The 27,692-nt window shown below is 37.1% G+C and overlaps 1 protein-coding gene and 1 long non-coding RNA gene across 14 annotated transcripts; one reads left to right on the top strand and one right to left on the bottom strand.

Moving 5' to 3' along the window:
* Nucleotides 1-4,172: 4,172 nt before the first annotated feature.
* On the top strand, nucleotides 4,173-27,692 carry LOC105041785 (uncharacterized). Of its 12 annotated transcripts, XR_012139790.1 has the most exons (9): nucleotides 4,173-4,361; nucleotides 4,905-4,963; nucleotides 5,084-5,156; nucleotides 9,888-10,055; nucleotides 10,150-10,237; nucleotides 14,198-14,295; nucleotides 15,854-16,176; nucleotides 26,965-27,051; nucleotides 27,262-27,690. It is a non-coding gene; the product is annotated as an uncharacterized lncRNA (long non-coding RNA). The 12 variants fall into 12 exon arrangements; XR_012139794.1 differs by lacking the exon at nucleotides 15,854-16,176 and having other exon boundaries at nucleotides 27,262-27,692; XR_012139789.1 differs by lacking the exon at nucleotides 27,262-27,690 and having other exon boundaries at nucleotides 26,965-27,253.
* On the bottom strand, nucleotides 17,162-23,683 carry LOC140856532 (uncharacterized). Of its 2 annotated transcripts, XM_073254088.1 has the most exons (4): nucleotides 20,019-23,683; nucleotides 18,029-19,915; nucleotides 17,767-17,868; nucleotides 17,162-17,673 (listed from the first exon to the last, which is right to left on the bottom strand). In XM_073254088.1, the coding sequence occupies exons 3-4, from the start codon at nucleotides 17,821-17,823 to the stop codon at nucleotides 17,296-17,298; spliced, it is 435 nt and encodes a 144-aa protein (XP_073110189.1). In that variant the 5' UTR covers nucleotides 17,824-17,868; nucleotides 18,029-19,915; nucleotides 20,019-23,683; the 3' UTR covers nucleotides 17,162-17,295. The 2 variants fall into 2 exon arrangements, with proteins under 2 accessions (XP_073110189.1, XP_073110190.1); XM_073254089.1 differs by lacking the exons at nucleotides 18,029-19,915; nucleotides 20,019-23,683 and having other exon boundaries at nucleotides 17,767-17,991.

Raw genomic sequence — 27,692 nt, forward strand, 5'->3', positions numbered from 1 at the left:
TTGATGAATAAATATTTATTGTAATGATTATACCACGTCATATTTATCGTAAACCAACGAAAACCTTCTTTTTCACCAGCAAGGAGAAGCACTAATAGTAAAAGTTAAGATTAGCTTTGCTCATCAGTTTTGTTTAGCCAAAATTTGAAATTTTTTTGTTCGTCAAAATTTGTTTAGGGAGATTTTTTTTTTTTTTTATTGGTTTGCTGATGTTAGTGCTCATCTTTGTTGGTGAAAAGAAAAACTTTCATTGATTCGTGATAAATGTGACGATTCGTGACAAATGTGATGCAGTATAACTACAATGAATATTTATTCCATATTGACGGACCTAACAATGTCCGTGCATTTTTTGAGAAAGAGAAAGGGGGAGGAGGACCTCCACGCACTCTCCACTCTCGCTAAGTCACTTAGGCTAGAGCCTCATAAGCTCTCAAACTGGCCAAGCTACTGCTTGTAGAACTGAGGGCTAATTACACGGGATCAAAGTGAGAGCTGATGCTCGTCAGAACGAAAACTCCACCGCTTGCTTGCTAGGTGGTATTCAAGTCCTTGCTTGAAAGATGAAACGTCTATTTATATCAATCTAAAATGGGAACAAATAATGTGCACCAATAACTGTTAGCCAGCTAGCTGATTTCTTTTTCTCCCAGTAAAATATCTCGTGTTGAAAGATATCGTTAAATTTATAGAACAATATGCTACGAAGGATCCGTTGATCGTACATATCCAAAACAAACAATAAATAAAAATTTATTTTCAAAAAATTATAAGAAAAAATTAATTATGAAAAAAAAAATTGATAAAACAATAAATTTATGTAAAGAAGAATAAAGATTAAAATCTCACAAAAATGACTCACGAAAAAATTTTTACGTGTACAAATATATATATATATTTTTTCTTCATATGATTCTCGATATAATTTTTTACATATTAAAAATTATTAAAAATTTTTTTTAAGTAGAACATCGCATGAGTAAGAGTTTGGTTTCTACTTTAATTCACAAACTAAAGATTCATTGGGAGATAAATTTTAACAATCTTTAAAAAAATAATTAAATAAAATAATATAAAAAATAGAATTTTAAAATTATTAAAAGTAATGACCAATTAAAACGGACTTGTAATTAGATTGGGATTTGGCCATAATCTCAACAGAACTACCATTATATAAAAATAAATAATAAGTGCTACCAAAAAAAAGTAAAGTAATAAGAACTTTCAAGTCCAACCTTGGTGAGCAAGTTTCCGTAGGAGAGTAACAAAAGGAGGACATGGCGGCAGATCTGAACGATGATGAACAGAGGCCGCGAGACGGTGGTGAAAGAAGACCACGGTGGTGGATTTGCACAGTCGCCCGCGGGGGACGCCACGGGACGGCGACAAGAGGAGGCTGCAGCGGCGAGAGAAGGTGAATCCGAGGAACCACGAGAGGAGGAGGGCTTGGAGTTGGAGGCATGCTGTGCCCGTGAGATGACAAGGATAGCTAGCTATATATGGATTTGAAAGGTTGCGAAAGGAGGCCGCTGGACCGTGGCGATCGAGATAAGACTGCAGCGCGAATTTTGACGGCGGTGAGTCCAGATTGCGAGCCGGCAACACCTTGAGCTCCTCCTTCCCGGTGCCGGCCCTCCGCCGACTCCACCGGTCACCTGCCTCCTATCGGTGGTGTCCCTCTCTCTGGTCCTACCAGGCTCTTCCTGGCCGCCGCGGACGCCGGCAGCAGCGGTCACGACCTCCCCCCACCGAACGGGAGTATTTTATCCGTTGATCTGAATGCGCGCGAATCTTAAAGTCCAAAACCGACGCTCCAGGATCCGCACGGCATCCCGCCTTCACCCACGATTTTTTTATATTATATAAAAAAATCCGCATGGAACGGCGTACGCGCGCATAAAAAATTTATGCGGACATTGATTCGCATAAAAAATTCCCATGTTCGTATGAGGCAAGTGGCACCTAAAGTCGATCGTCCGCATAAAACTTTTATGCACCATTACGTCCGCACATACCATATATGTGGACAAAAAGGACATGGAAAACTGTCGGCGCATAAACTTCTTATGCGGCAAGAGATTGCATAGACAAATGATACGCGGACACCAGGCTCCCGGAATCGGTCGGGCGCATGAAACTATTATGAGGACACGCATCCGCACTTCAAATCAATGCGGGCATGAGGCGCCTTGGAGGCGTCCACGCATACATACAATCGACCGCATAGAAAATAAGATGCAAATACCGAGCACCATTCTCACGCATCAACTCATATGCGGACGTCTCACCGCACAAATAATATACGCGGACAATCAGAGTCTGGGAACCATCCGCGCGTAAATGCCTTATGCGGTAAACATAGCGCATAGAAAATATACGCGGACATCGTGCTCGAGGAATCGGTCTCGCGCATAAACTGTTATGCGGGCAAATTACTGCACGGGACAAATATGCGGACAAGGGCACCGAAGAAGCCGCATAGAATTATGAAGACCGCATAGTAAACAATACGCGGACACAGCGTTCCAGGAATAGGCTTAGCGCATAAAAATACTATGAGGGCGCGAAACTGCATAAAAACCCGATGCGGACTTGAAGAGTCTGGGGGCTAGCCACGAATAAATATTCCTATGCGGCGGAAGTCGCGCATGGTGAAAGATACGTGGACACATACCACCAGAAACTGGTTGTGTCCATAAATATATTATGCTGCCCATCCTACGCACATAACAAATATGCGGAAATGTGGAGCCAAGGAACCTTCCGCGCATAAAAGTCTTGCACGGTTTGTTGGCCGCATAGAAGACGGCACGCGGACACAGTGATCCTGGAATCGGTCAAGCGCATAGACATGTTATGCGGTCCACTTCTGCACAGAAAAAACATGCGGACTCTGGGCACCTCGGTGCAAGAGGCGCATAAAAGAGTTATGCGGCTCGCATAGACACTTGTATGCGGTCCTTAAGCTCCAGAAATCGTTCTCGTGCATAAAAATACTATGAGGATGGTTAAGCCGTACAGAATAAATATGCGTACATGTGTGTCCTGGGAGATGTCGACGCATATATATTCTTATGCGTACATTTCTGCATAGAGAAAGATACGCGGACATCGAGCACAAAAAATTGGTTGTGCGCATAAATATGTTATGCGGCATTTCGTCCGTACATAAATTCTATGCGGACATAAGGGGGTGCGGGTGCTGTCCGCGCAGAAAAGTCTTATGCGTCGATTAACTGCATCGTAACGATGTGTGGCCACCGGGTAAGGGAATCGGTATAGCGCATAAACATGTTATACGGTACGAATCCCACACAGAACAATCACGCGGTAATGGGTCACCTGGGATAGAGCGGCGCATAATTATCGTACGCAGTCGCATCCCGCATAGAGAGTGATACGCAGACACTGTGTCTGGGAATCGTTCTTGTGCACAAAAATATTATGTGGGCATTTGTCCGCACGTAGAAACTATACAAACTCACGTCGCCTGGGAGCTGTTCGCGCATAAATATTCTTATGCGCCCATTGTGCCGTACAGAGAAAGTTACGCGGATACTGGGCATCAGAAACCGATGTCGTGCATAAATATATTATGTGGTATTTCGTCCGCATATAACATATATGCGGGCATAACGCGTCGGTGAACCGTCTGCGCGTAAAAGTTCTTATGCGGTTGATAAACCGCATATAAAGGAAACATATATGCCAATATGCGGGCTTGGGGCACTTTTGGACGGTAGGCGCATAAATTGTTATGCGGCCTTGTTCCGCATAGATGAGGATATGCAGACATAGTGCCCCTGGAATAGGCTCGTGCATGGAAACATCATGCGGTTTCTCATCCGCATAGAAACAAAATGAGGACACGACTATCCTGGGGCATGTCGGCGCATATAATTCGTGTGCGGCTGACATGCCGCATGGTGAACAAGATACGCTGATACCGTCACTATTAGTGTTTTCCGCGCACAAACATATTATGCGGATTTTGTCCGTACTTAAATAATATGCGGAAAATCTGGCACGTGGTCTTTGTCTGTGCATGAAACGCTTGTGCGGACGTTAATCCATATAGATAATAATTATGAGGACGTGGTGGACCTATATTCCTATCGTGCGCATAAAATTCCTATGCGGGGGAGTCCGTACTATAAGTATGGGAATCCTTATACTACGGCGATTCCCCTGTCCGAAAGCCGGCGATGCCTCGGCTTGTTCGTCAGCGGCGCCGACACCATCCTAAACTCCAGCGGTCACGGCCGACGATGTCAATTGCTGGGAGTTTCTCGTAGGGTCGTTCGATGGAGTGGCGGCGCCGTGATCGGCGTCGGTGGCGAGAGGTGGAAGGGAAGACGAAGGTGGGATTCGTTTTCCCTTTATTCGCTCAACTATTCACCAAGATGCGAGAAGCATCTGATGTGGTGGATTTTGACAAGCTCCCCATATGATGCATTATATTTTTGGTTGAAGTTGGGAGGACCGAATTCCCGGTGTCGGTGGTAATCGGATCTCGGCCCCCTTTCCCGGTGCCCAGCATCCTGCCATCGGCGAGGTGAAGCTTTGTCGGCCAAGCCGAGCATAAGCCCTGTCCTCCCCCACCATCTTCTTCTCTAAGCCTCCTTTCTTATCTCTTTTATCTCTTTCAATGGGCCTGTGACCGAAGTAAAGATCAAAAGACTGACGTTATTTAGGATGCTATGGTAATTTTACATTGGATGGAATGATGGATCATTCTTCTTCTTCTTCTTTCTCTTCTTCTTGTTATTGCCATTGTTGCTGTTGCTGTTGTTGTCATTAATTTATTTTATTCTTATAAACATAGTCTAGCTTTATTGAATTAATGACTTGTTTCCTATTATTATTGTTTTCCCGTCATAATATTCTTCAAGTTCATCTAACAGGTTTGATCTGCTGAACATAAAGATGAATAGGGGTTGCATCATCTGCCGGTAGAGCAGAAGTAAGCCATTGAGTTATGATTAATTTTTTAGTTTGGCCACAACAACATCTGAATGAGAATGAATGAGGCAAATTGATAGTTTACCGCTATATTTCTACTCTCCCTGCCTTTTTCTTTCAGTTTAAGTTTACAAGAGAATGGAAACCGTGGAGCATTTTATGAGACATTTCATGGTGGAAACATCAGCATCTAGGTATCTCTTTGCTCTTTCATGTTGCGATTCTTTCCCCCATATGCCTATTTATATCTTGTGCAAAACCAAAATCTACAGTTCTACATGCATCTGTCAACAAATGTCATCTATTCACTGTGTAAATGAAACTTGACCTTCTTTGTGTTGGTCAGATGATCCTTTTTTTGAGAAGAAACTTTGTGGGTTCCTAACATCATGTACTCTACATTTGCAGGATAATCTATACGGATGTTGTATAACATATCCATAACAACTAATCATTTTTATGCAGTTTTGTTATGCTCTGTTGGGTGATTAATGTCTAATTCTTCCTGTAATAGTATCTGATTACTGCAGATATAATGAGAGTTTACTCCATAAATCTTTCTCTGCTACTTTAGAGTTCATAGTTGAAAGTGATAAAGGTGAAGATGCAAGGCTCTTTTTTAACTTTATTCCTTGCAGCTTAATTCTATAACTCCATAAACTACTTTTATGATCCATGCTGTTTGTCAGCCAATCTTACAGGGCCACCAGTTTCACTTGAATTTGTTAGGTTTTATATTGCCGCCTGAACTGTTTACAGGTTATCTTCTATTAGTTTCTTTTCTTATTGCTTATTGCCACTTATATTAAATGATTTTAAGTTGTTAATTATGAATGATATTATATTTCATTGCCAAATTCTTGAGTGATGTTTGGATGGTATATCCAATGCAATTTTATTGCAATTTAAAGATTTGCCGAGATGAAATCTTTTTCTTAAATTAATTTACAAAAGAGAGCGTTTGAAAGCATATGATATACAGACATGAAAACTTCTTTCTTCAGTCTTTTGCCCAGCATAGTTTAATTCATAATGGAATAGACGAATGGTGCTGTCTGTGAATATAGTGAAATGAGTCCTAGATGCTTTTCTATTGCAAGTGAAAGATTTGGAGAAGATCAAATATGTAGATATCAGAAATACCTAATAAATATTAGAAACAAACTTGTCTAAAAAAAATCACTTGAGAAATTATTTCACCTACCATAAGTCATGATAAAATTAGTTCCATCTGCAATCTAAAATTAAAATCTACGGAGAACTGAAAAATTAATCATATAAGTACCAAAGTCATGATACCAGAAAGCCTTGCTGGAATCCAGGTGGTGGACATCGTTAAACATTATTCAGGTATTCATAAAGGCATTTTGAATAAGGATCACACTTTTGTAAGGTCTTCTTATTTCCTTAAAACCCCCACATTTTATAACATAGTACCGTAAGTATTTATACGAATCTTATCTTGAAAAGAAGATCAGCATATAAAAGTTTGTGCTTTCATTTGTGAAAGCTATAAAGCATTGCAAAAGTAAGTCAACGTGAAAATTTCAAGTCAGAAAGATGTCAGTTTCTGTTCATTCTATCAAAATCAACTTTCTCTATTTGATTGTAGGGCAGTTAAATTAGGGGTTATAGATGATAGTATGAAGCTTAAAAACTATCACCCGAAGTAAGTGGTTTCTTCTTGATGCGTTCATACGCCAGGTGTCCGGATAGTTAATAATTTGATTCTGCTTCTTGCTGGTGCGAGTTGTGTCCTTGTCAAGAATTCTAAGGGTTGATTGGGGAAAAGAGTAGCAGGCCCTGTTGGAGGAACTCCTTAGGAAGTGCACTCATACCTCCTTCTGCCTTTCAGATATTTAGTGCTTCTGCAATTTGGCTTTTCATTTACTGAGGTAGCAATTGTTTCAGCTTTCTGCTACTTTTGAATTATGTATATAGAATCAAACTTTTGGTGGCAGCTACTGAAAATTGATGATTTGGTTAAATATTCTCGTAGGATGAATGATTGGGATGTGGGCGAAGTTTGTTTTGCTTTTGCGGATAAATACATAGGCCACTATGGAATTTTGGAGGCTTCTAGCTAAATCCTAAACCCAAGATTTTTTTTAAAAAAAAAAAAAAATTAATTTGACCTGCTAGAACAGAATTTTGTCTATGAGTCCTACAAGTGGCCCATTGATTCATCCAAGTCATTATAGTCTGAGGAAATGAAGAAGGGAGATGGACTGAGAAGAGCTCCAAGGTTTCCTAATATGGTTTGCATTCTGATGTCAAACATCGTCAATGGTCCTGCAAGCAATATGATAGGCAGGCCAATGTGCATGGACTAACAAACTGCATTTTGCTTAAGGCTCTGTCATGCTTTCATATTTTCAAATGAATGCAATGAAAACCCTTAAAAGCTTATCTTACTTTCAGGTTAAGATGCCCTTATATTTTTTCACTCTTAAAGTTTTCTCAATCCATAGGAAGGACTTCTTTCTTTCTGCCATGATGCAGCCAGCTGCAAGTGGTAGGATTTTAAGTACTGGCCTTAAGCTTCTGGTGGGCCTTCTTTTGTGCTCAAAAGAGGCTGAAGTATAGAATGATCCTGCTGCCTGCTGTAACAGCAGATGATTCTGCTTTGAGAAAATCTGGCTATATGACAGCAGGTCATATGGGGCTGATTTCCTTTTATTCAGTTATTTTTTCTGATCAGGGTTACATCTGCCATGCAGCAAAAGCATTTCTGCCATGGCGCACTCTGCAATACATGGAGAACTGTGAAATTGTGATGGGAATGTGATGCAAACTAAGCTGTTCACTGGTGTATCATGAAGTCATTATGCTCCCCAGGCACTGATCCAGTGGCGGATCCAGGAATTTTACTTTATAGGGTCAATATAATAAAAAAATGGAGGAGCTGTAGAAGGAGAAAGAATTTTTTTTTTTAAATAATAAAAAATATAAAAAATGATAATGTGTAATATGTTAAATATCTTTTATAATAAAATATTATAAAGGAGCACTATAGCAAAATCCTAGATATTATTAAATGTTAAAATTATAATAGCTAACCAAAAATTATTTTGATCATATATATTTAATATGAGTAAAAAAAGAAGAAAGAAAAAAAAACTAAAAGAGCGTTACAAAAAAAAGAAGCTAAAAGAGACATACCTAATTCAGGCTGAGAAGAGAGATAAGAACGTATGATTTTCTATTGCATTTGGATTGACTAGGTTATAAAAAATAAATTGATGTGGGGCTTAAATGTAAGAGGTGGATAGATGGAGACCATGGGGTTGGGATGGGGCATTAAAAGATAAATAAATAAAGAGAGAAAGAATGAGAGAGGGGGAGAGAGGTCAAAGTGGCATGAGAGAGGGAGAGAAAGATGGGATATGTGAATCAATAAAAAGAGAAAGAATGTAGGTCATAATTATTCTTTTCATCTTTTGATGTGGTCCTTCTAGGGTATAAAAAATAAATTGCTATGGGGTTAAAATATAAAAGGTGGATGGATGGGCTGGGGTGGGTATTAAAACATAAATAAAGAAGTAATTAATAAAGAAACAAAAAGAAGGAGAGGATGAGGGAAAGAGGTCAAAGTGGTGTGAGAGAGGGAGAGAGGAAAAGAGAGGTAGGACATGTGAGTCATTCAAGAGAGGGAATGTAGGTCATAATTACTCCTTAGATGCGGTTTTTTTTATCCTTTACTTCTTCAAGATTTTATATGATATGTGAGGTCCATTTATAAAATTAGTGGGGTCAATTTTGGCTTTTCCTACTAGTGTGTATATATATATATGCCTAATATATATATATATATATATTTTTTTGGTGGGGTCAATTGACCCCTCATTTACTCACATGCATCCACCAATGACTGGTCCGGTCAGCAGAAATAAAGTTTCCACTTCTAACGAAATCTAATATGTCCATTAGTTTGTTGTTACCAGGGACTAGAGGGAGGACATGGATAAATATGTATAAGAGATCTACTTTTATTGTATTTCCTTTTAAGTTAGAAATTCTACTGAGATTTTTCTATGGTTGAATTCTTCTAGTAAGGGAAAGTGTGCTTTCTGCAAGAGAACCTTTTGAATGGACAAGAAAAATAAAGAAAGTCAGTTTGGAAGATGCTTCCATTATCTTCTTTGTTCCTTCTTTCTTATCTTACCTCTCAATACTGCTATTGACTGTCTTGGATAGCAGATTAGTCATCAAAACCTGCTATTCCAGCCATATCCAATCATCATATTTTCACCTAGTTCAAACAAAATGACAAATATAGACCCCTTCTAGATTTTTATGAACCATGTGTATGATCTCAAATATTTCTTGACCCCAGAAATCAGTATCTGGCCCTTGAGGCCTTCTGCTTCTTGTGAAACTCTGTCTCATCAAACTATCAATATTAATCAATAAATCTTATTTCATTTCAAATATGTCTTCCTTTTTCTGTTTTCAGTATACTCACAAACAGATTTTTGGATGCAAGCAGATTATGCCTCTACACCATTAATTCCCTTAATAATTGGTGGGCATTATGTCCTACCATCAGAGATGACATTTCCTGTGCCACTGATGAAGCCAAAATCTGTCATCAAGTAAACGAGCATCCAATTATGTCTTATTACATCAATGTTAATAACCATTTGCTAATAGCACCTTGAGTTTTCTTGATGTCTACTTGATTTCTCTTTGGATATATAGTATAAGCAAGTTATGGGAGTTGGTATATTTAAAGATAGAATGACTGCTTCTGCCATTTGGGCATCTATTTTCCCTTATGAACACCAAATTCATTGTTAAGAAAATGAGCATGCGTACTTCCAAAAGCAAATCTCCTTTGAGCTTCTATAAGTTTTAGGTGTCTCTTGTATTGACGCCAATGTTCATAAGGTAAATATGTTTAGCAGGTCGTTTTTGAATTACAGGAAAAATCTCAACCCATTGTTCTTTTAATGGATTCAATTAGTGGTGAGCTTGTTGTTGAAGCATCTGCAGTTCCTGTATGCTCTATTGACAAACTATTGCTTCATGCTGAATCCATTCTTGCTGGAGAGAGGATAATAGCTGACATGTTAGTGATTCAATTCACACAGGTAGAATAAGTCCATCCTTTCTTCTCTCTCTCTCTTTTTTTTCTGGTTGGCAGTCATTGCATTTCTTGCAATCAAGGCTGTTTTTATATATCAGATAGCAGATGGAGATGCTCGCCAATCCCCGACTCTGCCAATATATGTCGTACTTCTCATATTTTGGTGTGCGCCTCTGGTTTAGCTGGGTAAGTGTTTGAATTTCTTTATTTAGTGCCTTGCTTTCTCATACTTCATTTTTTACAGATATAGATGTCTGTAATTTGTTCATGATGATAGAAATCCATTATGATTCTAAAACCAAAATGGCCGTGTCAAACTTAAATTGTCCTTGTAATGGAATTTTTTTTTTCAACTGTATTTTTCAGTTAGTGTCTCTTTCATGTAATATGTCCAATCCATTTATGAAATCCATTGTCTTTGTGTTTTCAAATGATCTAACCTAATGCTAGCTCATATTCTTGGACTCCCTTCTTTACATGACTTGTGTGAGACTAGGTATGCTTGGGAACCTCTTATTTTAATGTTATGTGGGATTTTCCTTACATTGAGATAAGCTTCTCATTCCTGTTTTATGGTGTTATATTATTAAGTTCAGGCTTTTCAATCCTCTGATCTCATATTTACGACTTATCATACAGCTTATTCCGGTCTCCAAAAATCATAGTACCTCCCAAAGACCTTAAAACTTATGAGAACATATACTTACATCAATGCCCCATGATGTTGCGAGCAGTATAATGAACAAGGTTTTAAATCCTGTGGGATCGGGCTGGCTTATTTTTCTCATGGAACAAGATGCGCTATTATTCCACCCCATTCTGACAATTGGGTTAGGGGATGTCCCAAATATGCCAATTGGGATGCTGGGACAATGGCAGGACGGTATAGTACCAATACATGGGACGGTACCCCATCTCGATATCCTGTGGGGACTTCCCACTGGGACTTGAATTCTTGATAATGAAAACCCTTTGGCTTTTCTAGGAGCTAAGCCACTAAAATCCTATTATTAGTACTCTTCCTAACAATTCACCTGTTCGTGTCACCCAATTCCTCACTAGCAAATTATTTTACCTCACCTTACTAGAAATCTTGGCCAAGCAATTCCATTGACTGTTAGATACATCAACCACCACCTCTTGGTTTTCTAAATTGTAGATTCTCTTTTTTAAAATTATCTTCTAACATGCTGTGTGTGGATGTAGGTCCACACTTCCCTATTGCTAGTATGCATCTTCATTTGTCATTCACTCCTGGTGGATTCATTCACTGACTCCTTAGACAACTAGGACTAATACTAGCTGAATAATCCTCACCAGACACTTTAATTTAAACTGTGACCACCTCAAACACCCTCTCTTTTTTCTCCCAGTTTGAGGATTCAAATAAATTGATTTTGTTAATGATTTGTATTCCTATTATGAAACCATAATGGATTTTGATAACAGACTGTTGCTGAGGTAAGATACTCCATGATGGTGTAGGAATGCAAAGAAGTGAAAATTCCATCATAATGTCTTCTAATAGTTCGCAAAACACTGGCTAGGTGCTGACCATGGGTGATCAACATGCCTAGACTGAAAAAGAAACATCATCAGGTGGCAAATGTAGTATTGTTGATACTTTGTTGTTTCATCATAACGTCTTCTAATAGTTTGCAAAACACTGGATAGGTGCTGACCATGGGTGATCAACATGCCTAGAATGAAAAAGAAACATCTTCAGGTGGGAAATGTATGTTGTTGATACTTCGGCAGATCTAGTGTTGTTGATACTTTTTTTGTTTTGGTGGCTAAACAATGGTGCCATTTGTGTGCCTGAAATGAACCATCTCCAGGTGGAAAGTAATGGTTTTCTGGTGTCCTATATATACGGCCTATATCAATGGGAGAGCCTATCTGTAGGGCCAAAAAATGAGGTTCTTGCTTCCTTAGCACAATTGTGGAGATTATTGCTGATCATGGACTTTTAACCATCAATTGAGAACCTAAGAATGTCAAATTAACAACTAAATGCACTTTACATGTAACTAATACCATTAGTCATGCAAGGATCAAACACATGGAGATTCAGCATCACCTCATATGCAAAGACGTGTTTACTGGAACTATGATACGCTCAGTGTTTGACACATGGGCAAGTAGCTGTCTTCACCAAATCATTGTAAAGGGCCTTTTGAGTAATAAGCTTGGTCTCAAATGTTGAATATCACCTAAAAGGAGTGCTAGCTTGCAAAAAATATATATCATGGATTTTGTTAATTTTTATTATATTTGTAACTTCATATTTTTAGGATGTGATTAGATAATTCCAAATGATAAATCTTCAAGCATTTCAAGCATTTTGATCATGTACACCAAATCTGGAATTGTGGGAGCATATTACCTTACGTTTTGTCTGCTACTAACCATTTCATCTTCTAGTTTAAAGATTTATGCCATTCATCTTCTTATCTTGAAATTGAATCTTACCAAACCACCTTTTCTGTTATGATCTCTCAACAACCTACATTTGCATGGTAAAACTAGTGAGGTCCTCTTTTACAGTATATTGGAGCTCTATTACCTCTCCCCCCTATTCCAACAAAGTTCATTTTGTCCATGGTTTAAAATTTGAAATCGCAGTGATCTCCATTGGGAAGGTGCATTTCATTTGGATTGTTTCATACAGACAACCAAAATATACAAGAGAGGAGAAAAAGAAAAAGTTTCGAGGTAAAACATGATACATAGAGATGTTAATAAAACAATACAGAAAGATCATGAGACATCCATCAATAGTCATAATGTATCATGAGTATCTATTTATTTCTTTACAATGTTTTAAATTTCTGCTTCATTGTATGCATGAAGTAACATTATTTTGAACAGAGTAAAAAGTCTCTCTTGCTTTTCTTGATATCTCAAGATTCCTAAGAATTTGCTAGAGATATTAAATTCTATCAGGATACACTATATCATCTCTTTGAGATGATATATTTGATTATGTGTGTGTGTGTGTATAATGATATTATTGATATTGATGAATATATAAAATTAAATTGTCTATCTGCTTTCTTCATGTTTTAAAATATTTCTTTCCATTTGTCCTATTCTTTGAGGAGGCATAAAATCAATTAACATGCATCATATATATCAAGAATTTTTTGAACCTGAGGTTTAGTTATTGGATCGGAAATTGAAGAATTAACAATATCAATATTTGGAACTATGAATGTTAACTCACCACTGGGAGTTAGGATTCAATGTGGTTTGGTTCTTGGTGAAATAGAAATTCAAGTCAGCACCCAAAAAAATAGAAATTCAAGTAGTCTTGTCCAAAAGATATCCAAAACCATTTTTTACCGGAAATAATTGGGTGTTTTTCATCCAAACAACCTGAACTGGACCTACATATGCACATCTTTGTGCCCTAGTTGGATTAACTCACTACTGGGAATGAGGATTCAATGTGGTTTTGGTTCTTGGTGAAATAGAAATTCAAGTCAGCACCCAAAAAAATAGAAATTCAAGTAGTCTTGTCCAAAAGATATGCACAACCATTTTTTTACCGGACATAATTGGGTGTCTTTCATCCAAACAACCTGAACTGGACCTAGATATGCACATCTTTGTGTCCTTGTTGGATTTCATAGGTCAAAATCCAACATGTAATAGACTATAAATTTTGTTTCAAATGGAATTTCAAACAACAAATGTTATGCTACGTTGGCTTACCTTTGCTCCTGTACACCAGCTCCATATTTTGTAAATTGGAAGCTACCGAAACCTAAATCAATAACCCAAATGTTATCTTATTTCAGTGCTTTTATAGTTCATATTTTCTGCCTTTTATCTATGTTTCATGGTACGAGTCTTCTTCATCTTAGCAATAGTTGTTCTTCTACTTTGGTTGTGAGTCTTAAGGCAAGATTTGCCACTATTTTGAAAAACAAATTATTTTCCATCATGAGGTACATTCCTTGGCACAAGTGTGAAGAATTGATTATCAGAAAACACCATTCCATGCTCACAGAAAAACCTGGTGACACATGGTTGCTTATCTTTTTATCTCATAAATCAGTCTTGTAATTTTTTAATGGCATTGCAGTTAATTGATATCCTATTTAGTTCTTTAGAATTACAGTCTTATGAATCCATTTGCAGGCCATTTTGAATTGAGTTTCAGATTTCCATAGTCATCAGTTTCCAGTCAGTAATCCAAATTACATCCGATATCTGATCTTAGAACTCCAAGGCCATGGGTGAGTGCATATATCTTTTTCCACAGACAAAAAATTATTGATCTGTTGTCTGATATCGGTTTTATCTTATTTTCCAGTTGGCAATGGTGAGTACTCTTTTATTTTCACTGTGGTGTTTATTGTGTATTACTAATTTTTTGTTTACACCAGCTTATTTGGCATTGCTCTTATTTCATTTTTTTTATTTTTAAAAATAAAATTACTATATGTTTAACACTATTATTTTTATTTTTTATTATTTTTGAAAAAATAAAAATAAAAAATTCTCACATCCGTTATTTTCAAAATAAAAAATTTATATCTTTTACCATCTATATTATTAATATCTTCACTATCTCTATTATCATGTCATTTTCATGATGATCTTTGCCACCACCATCGTCACTTCTACATTACTATTGCCGCTGCCTATATCATATTTGCTGCCACCACGATCTTCCATGATACCACCATTATCATCTCCATTATTATATAGCCAATGCTCTAACAATTATTGCTGCTGCTATCATCATCATCATGCTGTCAACTATAATTATTTGGGTTATCATCATGTTTATATTTTTAAAAATAATTAATTATACCATATTAAAAATAAAATGAGATAAAATAAAAATTTTATTTCTATTTTGAAAATAAAGAAAAATGATATCAAATGGCTTGTGTTTCATTAGTGTATCGTGCCAATCCCCAGCTTCTCCTAGATGCGCATATTTGATGTGTCAATTGGAGTATGTAATTCTTTGATAGGAAAACGAAATCATGGCTGGACAAGAATCTTGGGCTGGGTGGGTCTTGCCTGACCCATACTGGTGTGTTTGGCCCGGTGGGGTCTGTTTTGCTTAGCCCCTTGCATGCTGGTGTGGTCTGGTTGGGTAAACTTAGGTTCTCATTCCATTCCTGATGCAGGTGACTGAACGGGTCCACGCCAACATCAAAGTGCAACCCAGGTCACCTCACTCCGGAACCTCCAGTAGTTTGGGTCAGCTGGGCTTATTTATATCTAAAAACAGTTAGGTTTAAGCTGACAAGCACAAACCACATCTTTAGTCCGGTCTTGTTTAGGTTATAGCTTATGGTACTTGACCCAACTTGAACTCGACTTGTGTTGCACTTGAGTGGTCGAGTCACCAAGACCTTGAAAACAAAACCCATCTAGACCTGATCTGTGTCACCTAGGTTGAGTTGAGGCCGAAGATAATTGCTCCAAACTGAAGTTATAAGGATTTTTTTTTTTTTTTAAGCAATGCATGTTAAAAAAATAAATTAATAAAACAAGTTCAAGGCAGTGGGAGATAAAAGAGAGACACATGGCTTAGAAAAAATATCGATATTCTTATAAGTACGTGTTTTTTTAAAAAAAAAAAAAAAAAACATGATGAATCAGAGACATGGATCGGATATGAGTAGATATTTTATTTTAAATAAAGTCCAACTAAAGATATTATTCAGGTTACAAGATTCTACCTAAGATGGTACTCTTATCTCTCATTTAATAATATAATATAGATTTTATTATATTTCTCTCTAGTATGAGCCTGATATGAAATCTATTTCTAAGTAGGAAAAGACTAACATCATATCACCGTGAGAGGGGCATCTGGGCAGCCGGTTTTGAGAAGGCGGAAAAGATCCAGGCACTTTGTAGTGCTAGCCATGACGGTTAGCTGTGCGCATTAGAATCATGCAAGTCTTCAAGCTAAAGAAAACTAGAGAAAAGAGTCCTCTTAAACAGATATCCGAAAGAGAGGGATTGAAGGTTTGGACGACAAGGGCTTCCGATCTTCCAGCTGAATTCACCTCACCGTAAAAGTGTAGATTTCATAGTGTAAAACCTCATAGGCGACATCCGGCTTCAGAGACATCTTTTAGCCATTGTGAAAGGTAAAACTAGCTCTGTAGTTGCTGTACTCAAATTTGACAATTGTTAAAAATCTCACAAACTCGAATAATTTCCCAACACTAGAAGTTTAAAAAAATATAATGTCAAGTAAACATGAGTAATTAATTTTTCAAAAAATATAAATATGCATGTAAACCACTTTTATATGTGAACCTAGATTAAGTTGCATCATGGTTCTAACTGAAAAATTGATTTACTGAGTTGGATCTCCAAATTGGATTGGATTGTCCCTTTGAGACCCAGCAATCAGACTCGAATCAGGTGATTGTATATTTGGTTTTAAAATAATGATTCTGCCACTACAGTGAAAATGGTCATTAACGACGCTATTAAGGTTATTTTACGACGCTAATAAGCGTCGTCAATAATCTTTACGACGTTTCAAAAAGCATCGCCAAAGCGTCGCCTATGTAAGAGTGGAGACGAAAAGCGCCGACGCTTTTTAAAAGCGTCGTTATTTTCTAACGACGCTTTAAAGCATCGTAAAATTAAATTATAACGACGCTAATAAGCGTCGTTAAACTTGTTTTAACGACGCTTATAAGCGTCGTTACTAACGATGCTTTAAAGCGTCGTTAATGACTCCGCGTCCTCCACTCTACCAAGACGCTTTTCGAAGCGTCGGTTTTTTTGTCTTTAACGACGCTTATAAGCGTCGTTAAAGGTTTTAATAGAAAAAAAAATACAAATTTTATATACAAAAAAAAAATACATACATTCCTGTACAAAATTATATCAATTATTCTAACATAAATCTGTACAATCACCACCATTCACACCTGTACAATCACCACCATTCACACCAAAAGCAAATTTAAATAGCAAATTTAACCAAACCAGAAGATATTATTTTATATAAATAAAAATAAAGTATTAATCGTCCATTACAATCAAGAGTAATATAAATAAATATAAAAATACAATAAAAATAAAATAATATCAATCCACAGGCGGATGGTCGTCGTTGTCTCCACGTGACGTGTCGCTGTCTCGACGGGTGCCTGATGTGTCAGGAGCCTACAAGAAATATATCAAAAGCATGATTTGCATATCTATAAATAAAAATATATAAACCATTAAATTAATACAAAAATATATATTTAATAATATGTGTTTACCTGAGATGGACCATACATCTCTAATAAAGATGTAAGCCGATCAATCTGTCCCCTCATGGCCTGCATCTCGGCACGGCTCTGTCGCATCTCCTCCATCTCAGCGGCACGACTCTGTCTAATCTCCTGTATCTCCGCCTCGAGTCTGCGAACGCGTGAATCCTGAGCATCTGCTGCAGCATGCTGCGTATATCTACTAACATCAGATAACTGAGTGGGGGTGACTCCTACTCCATAACCCCTCACTCGGCCGTAGCGCTCTGGTCCCATCAACTCTGTGAACACCTCGGCCTCGATACGGCTCTGCTGCGTAGATGCTGCGGACTCGTCGTCATGCTCCGCAATGAGAGATGTAGCCCTCTCCTGTATTTATTTTGAAAACAAGAGTTATACATTAATAGCTAACAAAATTAAATTTAAATCATTGTAAAAAATAGAATATTAATAATGCCGTACATATAAATCTCTCGACTCATCTCGAATAAAAGTACCATCCTGATGAGTATGAGTCATCCGGTAAAACTCCACTTGTCCGGGTTCCCTCCCATGCTCATCCACCTACACAAATAATTTCAATTTTAAGCAAACAGTTATAATAATTTAAAAAAATATATGAGTATCATGATACAGACATGGTCCACGATACATAATGATATTAGTTATATAAATATTTTAACATAAAAATTAAAAGTTAATTATGAAAGTTTAAGGAACATACAAACTCCTGTCGGAGTCGTGCATAACTCTTCGATCCCGATGTATGAGGAACAGACTGAGCTGCTCGTGCAGCTCTACCAATAGCAGAATAAGTCTGTAAAATAAAGTAAAAAACTTGTTATATGTATAATATATAATAAAAATTAATATTTTTATAAAATATTTAGAAAAAAAGATAATGAGCAGATAATATACCTGTGCCCTCTCGGAGAACCAATAATGAACCAACTCCATCCACTGATGAGGGGTACATCAGGAGGACAATTCCTAGCAACCTCCTCCTCTGTCATACCCTGTCTCATATAGTCCTTTTTCAATTGTGCTCTATATTCTTTCCATTTGCGGTTGAGAGACTTCATTACAAAATCATGAGTGGATGGAGGGAGAACAAACTTGCTTTATAAAAAAAAAGTTAAATGAAATAAATTATATAAGTGATTAACAATTAATATACAGTATGAACATCAATTCATTACCTCTATAACTAGGAGGAGCTCAACTTTATACGTTGGAAGCATGTCATTCCATTTTGCATAGCCCAACGGACATAGCTGAGGCCTCCGAGCAACAGTTCTCAAAAATGAAGTCAATAAGCAGGCAGCTTTCTTAATTGGCTGACCTAGCTGATTGTACTCCACAACAATTCTCTCGCCTTCACGCATCTGCCACACATCTCGTACTACTGTGGGTCCGCGTCTGAGGCATACTCTCCCGGATCCGTCTGCAAAAAATACATACAAGTAACTATATCATAAATATACATAAAATAAAATAAAAATAAAATTACATGAAAGACAATATATATCTTGCACGTGTATCTCATCATCTGGCTGATGAACAGGAGGATCGTGCTGTGCTGATGATGAAGGACAGGGCTCAGAATGCTGTGCAGCTGAACTGGCCTCAGGCTGCTGTGCTGAAGAAGACGTACCGGCCTCTGTCTGTGAAAACTGAAACTGCATACCAGCATATCGTCCCCTGCGACGCATGATGTCACCTAGCATTTATATAAATAAAAGGTAGAATCAGTTAATATATGGAGTAAAATAACACAATAATTAATGCAAAATATATACATCATAAATAATTATTACCAGTAACAATCAAGTAGTAGTGTTTTCTTCAAATTCTGTTCTAACCAACGTCGTCGTAGCATTTAAATCATCAGCTGGCACAAAATTGTAGGGCATACATTGTGTATAAGTGCCATCGTCATCATCCTCCATTTGGTTTCCCATATCATATAAGTCTCTAGGTTTTGTTTTGATGACAGTAAACCAATCTTTATCTTTTGCGTCTTGTACATAAAATACTTGTCGAGCTTGAGATGAAAAAATGAATGGGTCATCCTTCAATAACACACCAGTGTGAATCAACCTTGAAAAATTTACAAGTGTAAATCCATTTGCATCTTGTTTCAAACCCCTTGGTGAGTTTATGTCTATCCAATCACATCTAAACAGTACTACTTTAAATTTTTCATAATAATCCAACTCATAGATATCTTTAAGTGCACCATAATAGGATTTTCTATCCGCTTCCACCATAACACCGCTATTCTGTGTTTTTTTAAATTTCTCCCATTCTCTAGTATGAAATTTAAAGCCATTAATTATAAAACCGTTATATCTATTCACAATCTTGTTAGGTCCTCGAGCAAGAGCTATTAGTTCATCTGAATTATTTGTCTCCATCATCTTTGATATCTAAAAAAAAATGATATGACGAAGTGCTGTTGAGTTATCTGATATTAAATATGTATCAAAAATTAATATATCCCATAATTAAATGTAAATCACACCTGATTCGAAAGCCACATAGGGAATAACTCGACCAACCATCGCTGTTCAATCCTTGCATTAGGACGAATGTTATGATTGGCTTGTCTCTGATAAATTAAAAATTCACTGCATAAAATATAAATATATCATTTAGAATATTATATCTAATATAAAATTTAAATTTTGATGTCATTCCTTAAATATACTAACCTGCGATGGTCAGATATTATGTCACTATGAAGTAACACATAACGATGTGCTTGTGCTAAAGATTTTTGATCAAGTACAATACTTTCAGCTCTTCCCAAAAATTTTCCAGCAGTTAAGAACTTATACAGTTCTGCATTCTCCACAAAGTCATTATGCCGTTGAGGTCGACTAAAAATAGTCTCTACACCTTGAAGATATCTTGAACAAAATGTCAAACATTCATCCGCAATATATGCTTCAGCAATCGAGCCTTCGGGATAGGCTCTATTTCGCACATAATCTTTAAGACGCACAAGATACCTTCAAGAATTAAATATTTATTAAAATATCAGTATGCTGTTGTTTCTAATAAAATTATCAAAAGATTTAAAGTTTGCAATAATACCTCTCAATAGGATACATCCATCTATAATGTATCGGTCCACCAACTTTAACTTCTGAAGCTAGGTGAATGAGCAGATGTACCATAATAGTGAAAAATTCAGGAGGAAAAATCTTTTCCATCTGGCAAAGTGTAATTGCAATATCGGATTCTAACTGATCAAGTTCCCGAGGATCAATAACTTTGGAACATAATGCCTTAAAGAATGACGATAATCGAAGTACAATTGTAACAACTTGTTTCGGCAATGACGATCTTAAAGCTATTGAAAAAATATCTTGCATCAATATGTGACCATCATGACTTTTAAGATTTGAAAGTTTTCGATCCTTTAGATGCACACATCGTGAAATATTTGATGCATATCCATCAGGTACCTTGATACTTTTCAAAACTCCCAAAAAATTATCCTTTTCTCGAGCAGACATTGTGTAACATGCAGGAGGCACATAAATTCTATCATTAGCAAGCATTTTAGGATGAAGTTCCTGTCGGATACCCATTTCTTTTAAATCAAGACGTGCCTTTATGTTATCTTTGCTCTTTCCATCAAGGTTTAAAAATGTTCCAAGTAAATTATCGCAAACATTCTTCTCTATATGCATGACATCAAGATTGTGCCGAATAAGATTATGTTTCCAATAAGGTAAGTCAAAAAAGATACTTCGTTTTTTCCATAAATATTTACTGGGCTGTTGTGTAGATGCTATCTGTGTGTCTTCTTCATTTTCATCCTCGAAATAATTGTCTGGATCTTGAAACACCTCTGCATCTATAGTACTGATACTGACTTCCTCTGATAACCCTTCATGCACTGAGCTTTCAACATCATCCCTTCCTCTTTTTTTAGAGGACTTTGAGTGCTTACCATAGCTATAATTGATGCCATCCATTTGTCTATGAACATCAGTTCCAGAAGGTGGAATAGGGGCACATTCTAATTCTATAGTACTATCAAACAAATCTTTCTGAAATCGAAACGGATGATTTGCTTCCAACCATCGACGATGTCCCATGTAACAAAATTTACCTCCATGTTTTAACCAAATTGAATGTGTTGAATCTCCACAACAAGGACATGCGACCCGTCCCTTTGTACTCCAACCAGATAAATTGGCATATGCTGGAAAATCATTAATAGTCCATAACAAAGCTGCCCGTAGTTTAAATGTTTGGCCGTTGGAAGCATCAAATGCATCAACACCCTCCCACAACTGTTTCAATTCCTCTATTAAAGGCTGTAGGAAAATATCAATATCATTGCCTGGACCCTTATCTCCTGGAATAACCATTGACAAGATAAGTGATGATTGTTTCATGCACATCCACGGTGGCAAATTGTAAGGTATCAAAACGACTGGTCAAGGGCTGTAGGTAGAACTCAGGGTCCGAAATGGATTGAAGCCATCAGAAGCTAAGCCAAACCTAACACTGCGAACATCAGAGGCAAAATCAGGATGCCTATCATCAAATGCTTTCCATTGAAGACTATCTGCTGGATGTCTCAACATTCCATCCTTTGTACGTCCTTCATCATGCCATCTCATTGATGAAGCTGTTTTTGATGATGCATAAATCCTTTTCAATCTAGGTATAAGAGGAAAGTAACGCAATACCTTGGCCGGTTTCTTTTTACTCCGCATTGCATCCAATTCATTCAGTACATCATCTCGATCTTCTTTTTGTGTTATCCATCTTGAAGATCCACATACATTGCATGACTCTTGATTAGCGTTTTCATCCCGATATAACATACAATCTTTCGGACAACTATGAATCTTTTCGTATCCAAGATCCAATTCCTTTACTACTTTTTTGGCTTCATAATACGATGGTGGTAAACGAGTACTTTCTGGAAATGCATCCTTTAATAACTTGAGCAGCATGGTAAAACTCTTTCCAGACCATCCATTCAAATATTTTATATGAAATAAATGTACAAGAAAAAAAATCTTAGAAAATTTCGTACAACCCGGATATAATTCTTCGTCTGCATCTTTCATTAAGGTGTGATAACGAGCTGTCTCATCATTAGATGTATGTATAGGCTCCTCAACATGCATACGTTCCGTATGCGTGCATCCATCAAACATCCCAACTGTTTCTTGTATACTACTGGATTCTCCTAAATTTTGAACACCAAATCCAAAAGCATCTGTGATCAAACCCCTTATATCATCATCTCTTGCAGAATTGTCTTGTAGGCTAGTGGATCCAAAATGAGTCAGGAGTTGGTTACATGATGATGGCAACATAGATTCTCCATGAAAAATTCAGTCGGTATAACCTCTTAAAAAACTATTCCATACCAAATGTTCTTCAATATTTTGTGGATCTAAAGAAGAACTATTTACACATTTCCGACATGGACATAAAATCTTTCCATTCAAACTACTTTTCTCCATACCAAATTTAATGAAGTCATGAACTCCATCTAAATATTCTTTACTATTCCTTGGTTTATTTATCCAACTTTTGTCCATTGTAGGATAAAAATGATCGAACTTGTAATTTATCTAAAAATAAAAAAAATTATACAATCTATATTAATGCAATGAGTAAAAAATATTAGTCATTTCATAAAATCTAAAAAAATAACAGCTAGATAAAGTTTACATAGTAAATGCTTGCTATCATCAACTAATAGGTAAAGAAGGTCCTATCCCATTCAGAAAATGTATTAATTCTATAGGTCAATTACATAAATCAAATGATATGCAACAAGAGCCGAAAAAAATTTCGGCAGCATTTTTCCTTAGTTCTTCCGTATAGGAAGAACAAAAGAAAAATACCATCCGAAATTTGTTTCGAACCCTCAGCATACTATTTGATTATGGTAATGACCTATAGAATTACTCATATTTTTCAAACTGTCCATACTGGATAATCAATTGATCAATGTACATAATTCTTTTATCCGTACAAAAATAAATAAATATACGGATACAATAGAATATGTACATTAATCAAAAGACGGGTCTATGTTTCTATGCAATGCAATTTTTTTTAAAATTAATTCATAATTAACATTGTCTGGCATGAAATTCACAACCATCACAAAAACACCCATGAAAATCTACTTAGCATGGATTTTAAAATTAAAATCCATGCTAAGTACTTTTTTTTTTTTCAAAATGAACAGCGTGGAACAGCTGCCTACCTAGCAGAAGAGTATTGTAGCTATAACGAGTATCTATGTTACCTTTAAGAGAAATCATTACATAGGAAATGTGGAATCTGCTAATATAATATTTTATAATAAACTTAAGATTACTATAATGATGTATTGTTCATGTTATTAAGAAAAACATGCCAAATGTAAACTTTAAGTTAACTCTTTTAGCATCGTATAAATAAATATATTTTAATAGTTTCATATCAAGAAAGAGTTAGTGCATTGATGAAGTTTCATGATCATAATTTTTTTATAAAAAAATATGAAACTAAAATTAACATGAACAAAGAATGCAATTTATTGGTTAGATTGCATTTTGGAGTCTTTACTTTGTCAAGAGAAACAAACCAATCGATTTTTTTCGCTATTATATAAATAAGGGTACTTGAATGGTCTTATATTAAGAAAAGTTTAGTGCATCCATGAAGTTTTAATATCATGCTTCATTTAAAAAAAAATATGTGAACTAAATATGCCATAAGATTAACATAAAAATATCTAATAATTGATTAAATTGTTACTTAACTTTCTATTCTCGATAGACACCATATAAAAAATTTACTGTATAGAATGGATTCCAAACAAAGTCATTTATCCTCTTGATATGATATTTTAAAGTAAAACTTTTGGTTCAAAATGCACAATAACAAGGCATAGATTAGATAAAGAACAATTTTAATCCAATTAATTGGACTTAAACATACAATTAGTCTCTTATTCAATTGATAAGCAGAGATTGATAGCTAACTTTATGTTCAAAATTCCATAAGAGTAGTTCATTTAGATTAACCTATCCTTCTTAGATGGTCATGTTGCCGTTTGTTATAATTTATTCAATCAATTTTTCTCCTACAATAAAAGGACTTCATGGGTTTGACATCCTGCTTTATCATTTCATGTGCTATGGAACAGGGGTGACAATTTTATCTATATTTTTTTAAAAAAATATATAATAAAAATTATATGATTATAAAATTATATTATGATATTTTTTATAGTATTTTATTATGAAGGACGTTTGAAGATATTACATATATCATATTTTTATATATTTTATTATTTTTTAAAAAATAATATAATATATATATTTTTCTCTTTCTCCTTCTGTCCGTGCTTTCTTCGTGCCCATCCCACCCCCCCACGCCACACGGGCTCCTCCGCCGTGCCCCCCCGACCCCCGGCCCCGGCCACCCGCCAACCGCGGCTCCTCCGCCCTCTTCCCCCGACCCGCCGTCTGTGCCTCTGCGCTCCCGATCCCACCCCCACCACCACCCGACGGGCTGCGGCTTCTCCGCGCCACCACGGCCCACCTCCCCCCATGATCCATGGCTTCTCTACGCCACCACGCCCCGCCGGAGCCACCGCCCACCTACCCCCCGACAGCCCACCCCCTCCTATGGCCTGCGGTTTCTCCACGGCACCAACCTCCCACCTACTCGCCCCCCCCTTACATTACCAAGAAGATACTGCTTACAAATTTGAGGAAAAAGAAACGAGACCCTAACAAGAACAAGTCATATGCAAGAAAGCCAGCAACTCAAAAGCTTAAATGACGAAGAGAAAAAGGGAGGAGAAGGACCAACCTCGGAGGAGAGGTACTCGAGGACGGTGGCGAGGAAGACCGGAGCGCACCGGTGGCAGAGATGGGGTCGGCGGAGGAAAGGATGGAAAGGGGCGGCGGTAGATAGATTAGGGCACGGGAGGTTGGGGTATTAAACGAACCTAACGACGCTTTTTAGCGTCGTTAAATAGTGGCGTAAAAAAGCGTCGGCATTTTCTTTATTTAATGACGCTTTTGCTAAAAGCGTCGGCGTTGACAATGCTATAATTTTACGATGCTTTTAAGCGTCGTTGAACGACGACGCTTTTTAAAAGCGTCGGTAGGTCAGCGCAACTTGTCGACGCTTTTCAAAAGTATCGGCAAAAAATGATCGCTAAACATCCTTTTCGTTGTAGTGTGCTGACACCATTCTATTTAACTTTCCCATATTTTTTTATTTTTTTAATTATTCATTTACATTTTGGGAGGTGGGAAGGTAGCCAAGAGAAACAGACGTTGCTTTAGCTACAATGATCAGATCGAGCAAGAATATTCTATGCCCATCCATGCATCTAGTTGAGTCCAACTTGGTCTTGGTTACATTGGCTGTGAGCTCCTGAGCTTGGAAAATTGCCACTCATATATCAACTAATTTGAGAAAAAAGGTAATCATTTTATGGAAACAATGCGATCATTGCACGCATACCATATCCACCATCCAGTATAACATGTACAGAATAACGAAATCTCAGTCTTCGTAGCCTCGCAAACATAAGTCCGCTCTTTCGCCGCCCTTTTTTTGGATGGATGCTATGAGAGCTACTGTGATACGGCTCTCTCTCTCTTTTTTTTATTTGGGGTAAGATGATACGGCTCTGGTTTGATCACAATTACTTCCTTAGAAATAGCTTACTGGGTCCAGATGGATGACCTAGAAGGGCACAAATAGGCAAAACACAAAAAATTGGGCAACCCAACAGCTACTGATTCAAAAGGGTCCCACTACAATTTTTACGTCGACAGTCTACTAGCTTTCATGCATGCAGCTCCAACACATGAAGGCCAAGTTCTTTGCTTGTTCGATTTTTATAGTGGATCAATTCTTACGTGTAAGATGCTGCATTGACCATCGCTTCAAGTAATAGAAAGAGAAGCGACAGTAGCCTCTCTCTGTGGCTCAGCGGAGCTCAAGTCATTTTCACTGTTCCCCCACCGTCACATTAGTAAGAAAAAGTATCGAAGCTAAATTCTCACTTGGTTCCAAGCCAAAAGATACCACAAGGATTTGATGCAGTAGAAGAATAAGCAATCTCTGGAAAAGGAATGGAATCGGTAGTTGCCGTGTGAATATTTTCTTTGAAAAGAGCAAAGAGTGCACGGGATTCTAAGCATTGGCTGATGACTTTGACTTCTTAGTGAATCTTTTTTGTTGTAAATGTATTCATTCCATATACATGCATGCATGCATTTTTGTACGTATACAGCTAGTACATTTGCGAGGTATTCTAGGTTCTTGTGTTTCTAGGACTCTGTGGCATCTCAAAACATCGCCTCTTTTTTTATTTTTTTTGGGATATTCTAATTACTTCTTAAAAAATCCAGCATTTGATTAGGATGTACAAGCAGTCATCAAAGCAATGCATCTCCCTCTACTAAAAAAAAAACGCAATGCATCTCCATTCTTCTTCTTCTTCTTCCCTTTTTTTTTTTTTTTTTGGGTGTACGCGCACGCGTGTATCAGTAAAAATGAACAAATTCCAAGGATTTAGAAGGTAACCAAGATTATGCACTTTGGCTAGATACTATCCTTTTTTTTTTTTTCTTAAATTGTCCATGTTAATCATTGCAGAGGTGCAAGAAAAATTCATCCATCTTCCGGCCATCCTACATATATATCTAGCTCAAGAAGTGAACCAAGCAAGAAGCAGGATATGTGGTATGTGCTCCGTACATTCTTGATGTATCTGGTATTTGCTCCACATGTTCTTTCTTTCTTTCTTGTTCAGTTTTTTTGAGGATTTTTTTTTTTCCTTTTTTGTTCCATTGTCTTGATTATATCAACTTGGGCTCCTAATTATTTCTCCTTTAGAGCAAAAAAAGAAAAAAAGTGTTGAATAAAACTCCATGCTCCATTTGCACATGTCAGCTCTATTATTGTACTCTATTCCTCCTCCCACGACTTCCACAGACGCAGTCACCGGAGAGACAAGTTCAAAAGGCAGCCATGAGCGACACCATAGAAGCAAACAGTGCGAGGAGAAGGGACGGAAAGGCAAAAGGGTGGCAACCATCCGACCTCATTTTTTCTCACCCGTTTTTGCGGTGGATCAAGACTGGTGGCTTTACTACCACCTCAAGGCTCAAATACACTGGGAGGTGTTCTTGTGCCTGGTCCACTTCCAAATTGCGCGTGATCCATCATGCATATGCTTCGAGATTTGCCCTGGTCCACTTGGATCTGGTCCATGCAATAATTGTTCTTCTTGGATGGAAAAATTATTGATCGTATCAAATCCATCAGCACCAATCTAATCGTGAAGCGGTATAGACATCTATGGACAATAAAGAAATAGAAAG

This window comes from Elaeis guineensis, chromosome 3, assembly GCF_000442705.2.
Source record: "Elaeis guineensis isolate ETL-2024a chromosome 3, EG11, whole genome shotgun sequence".
NCBI classification, from domain to species: Eukaryota; Viridiplantae; Streptophyta; class Magnoliopsida; order Arecales; family Arecaceae; genus Elaeis; species Elaeis guineensis.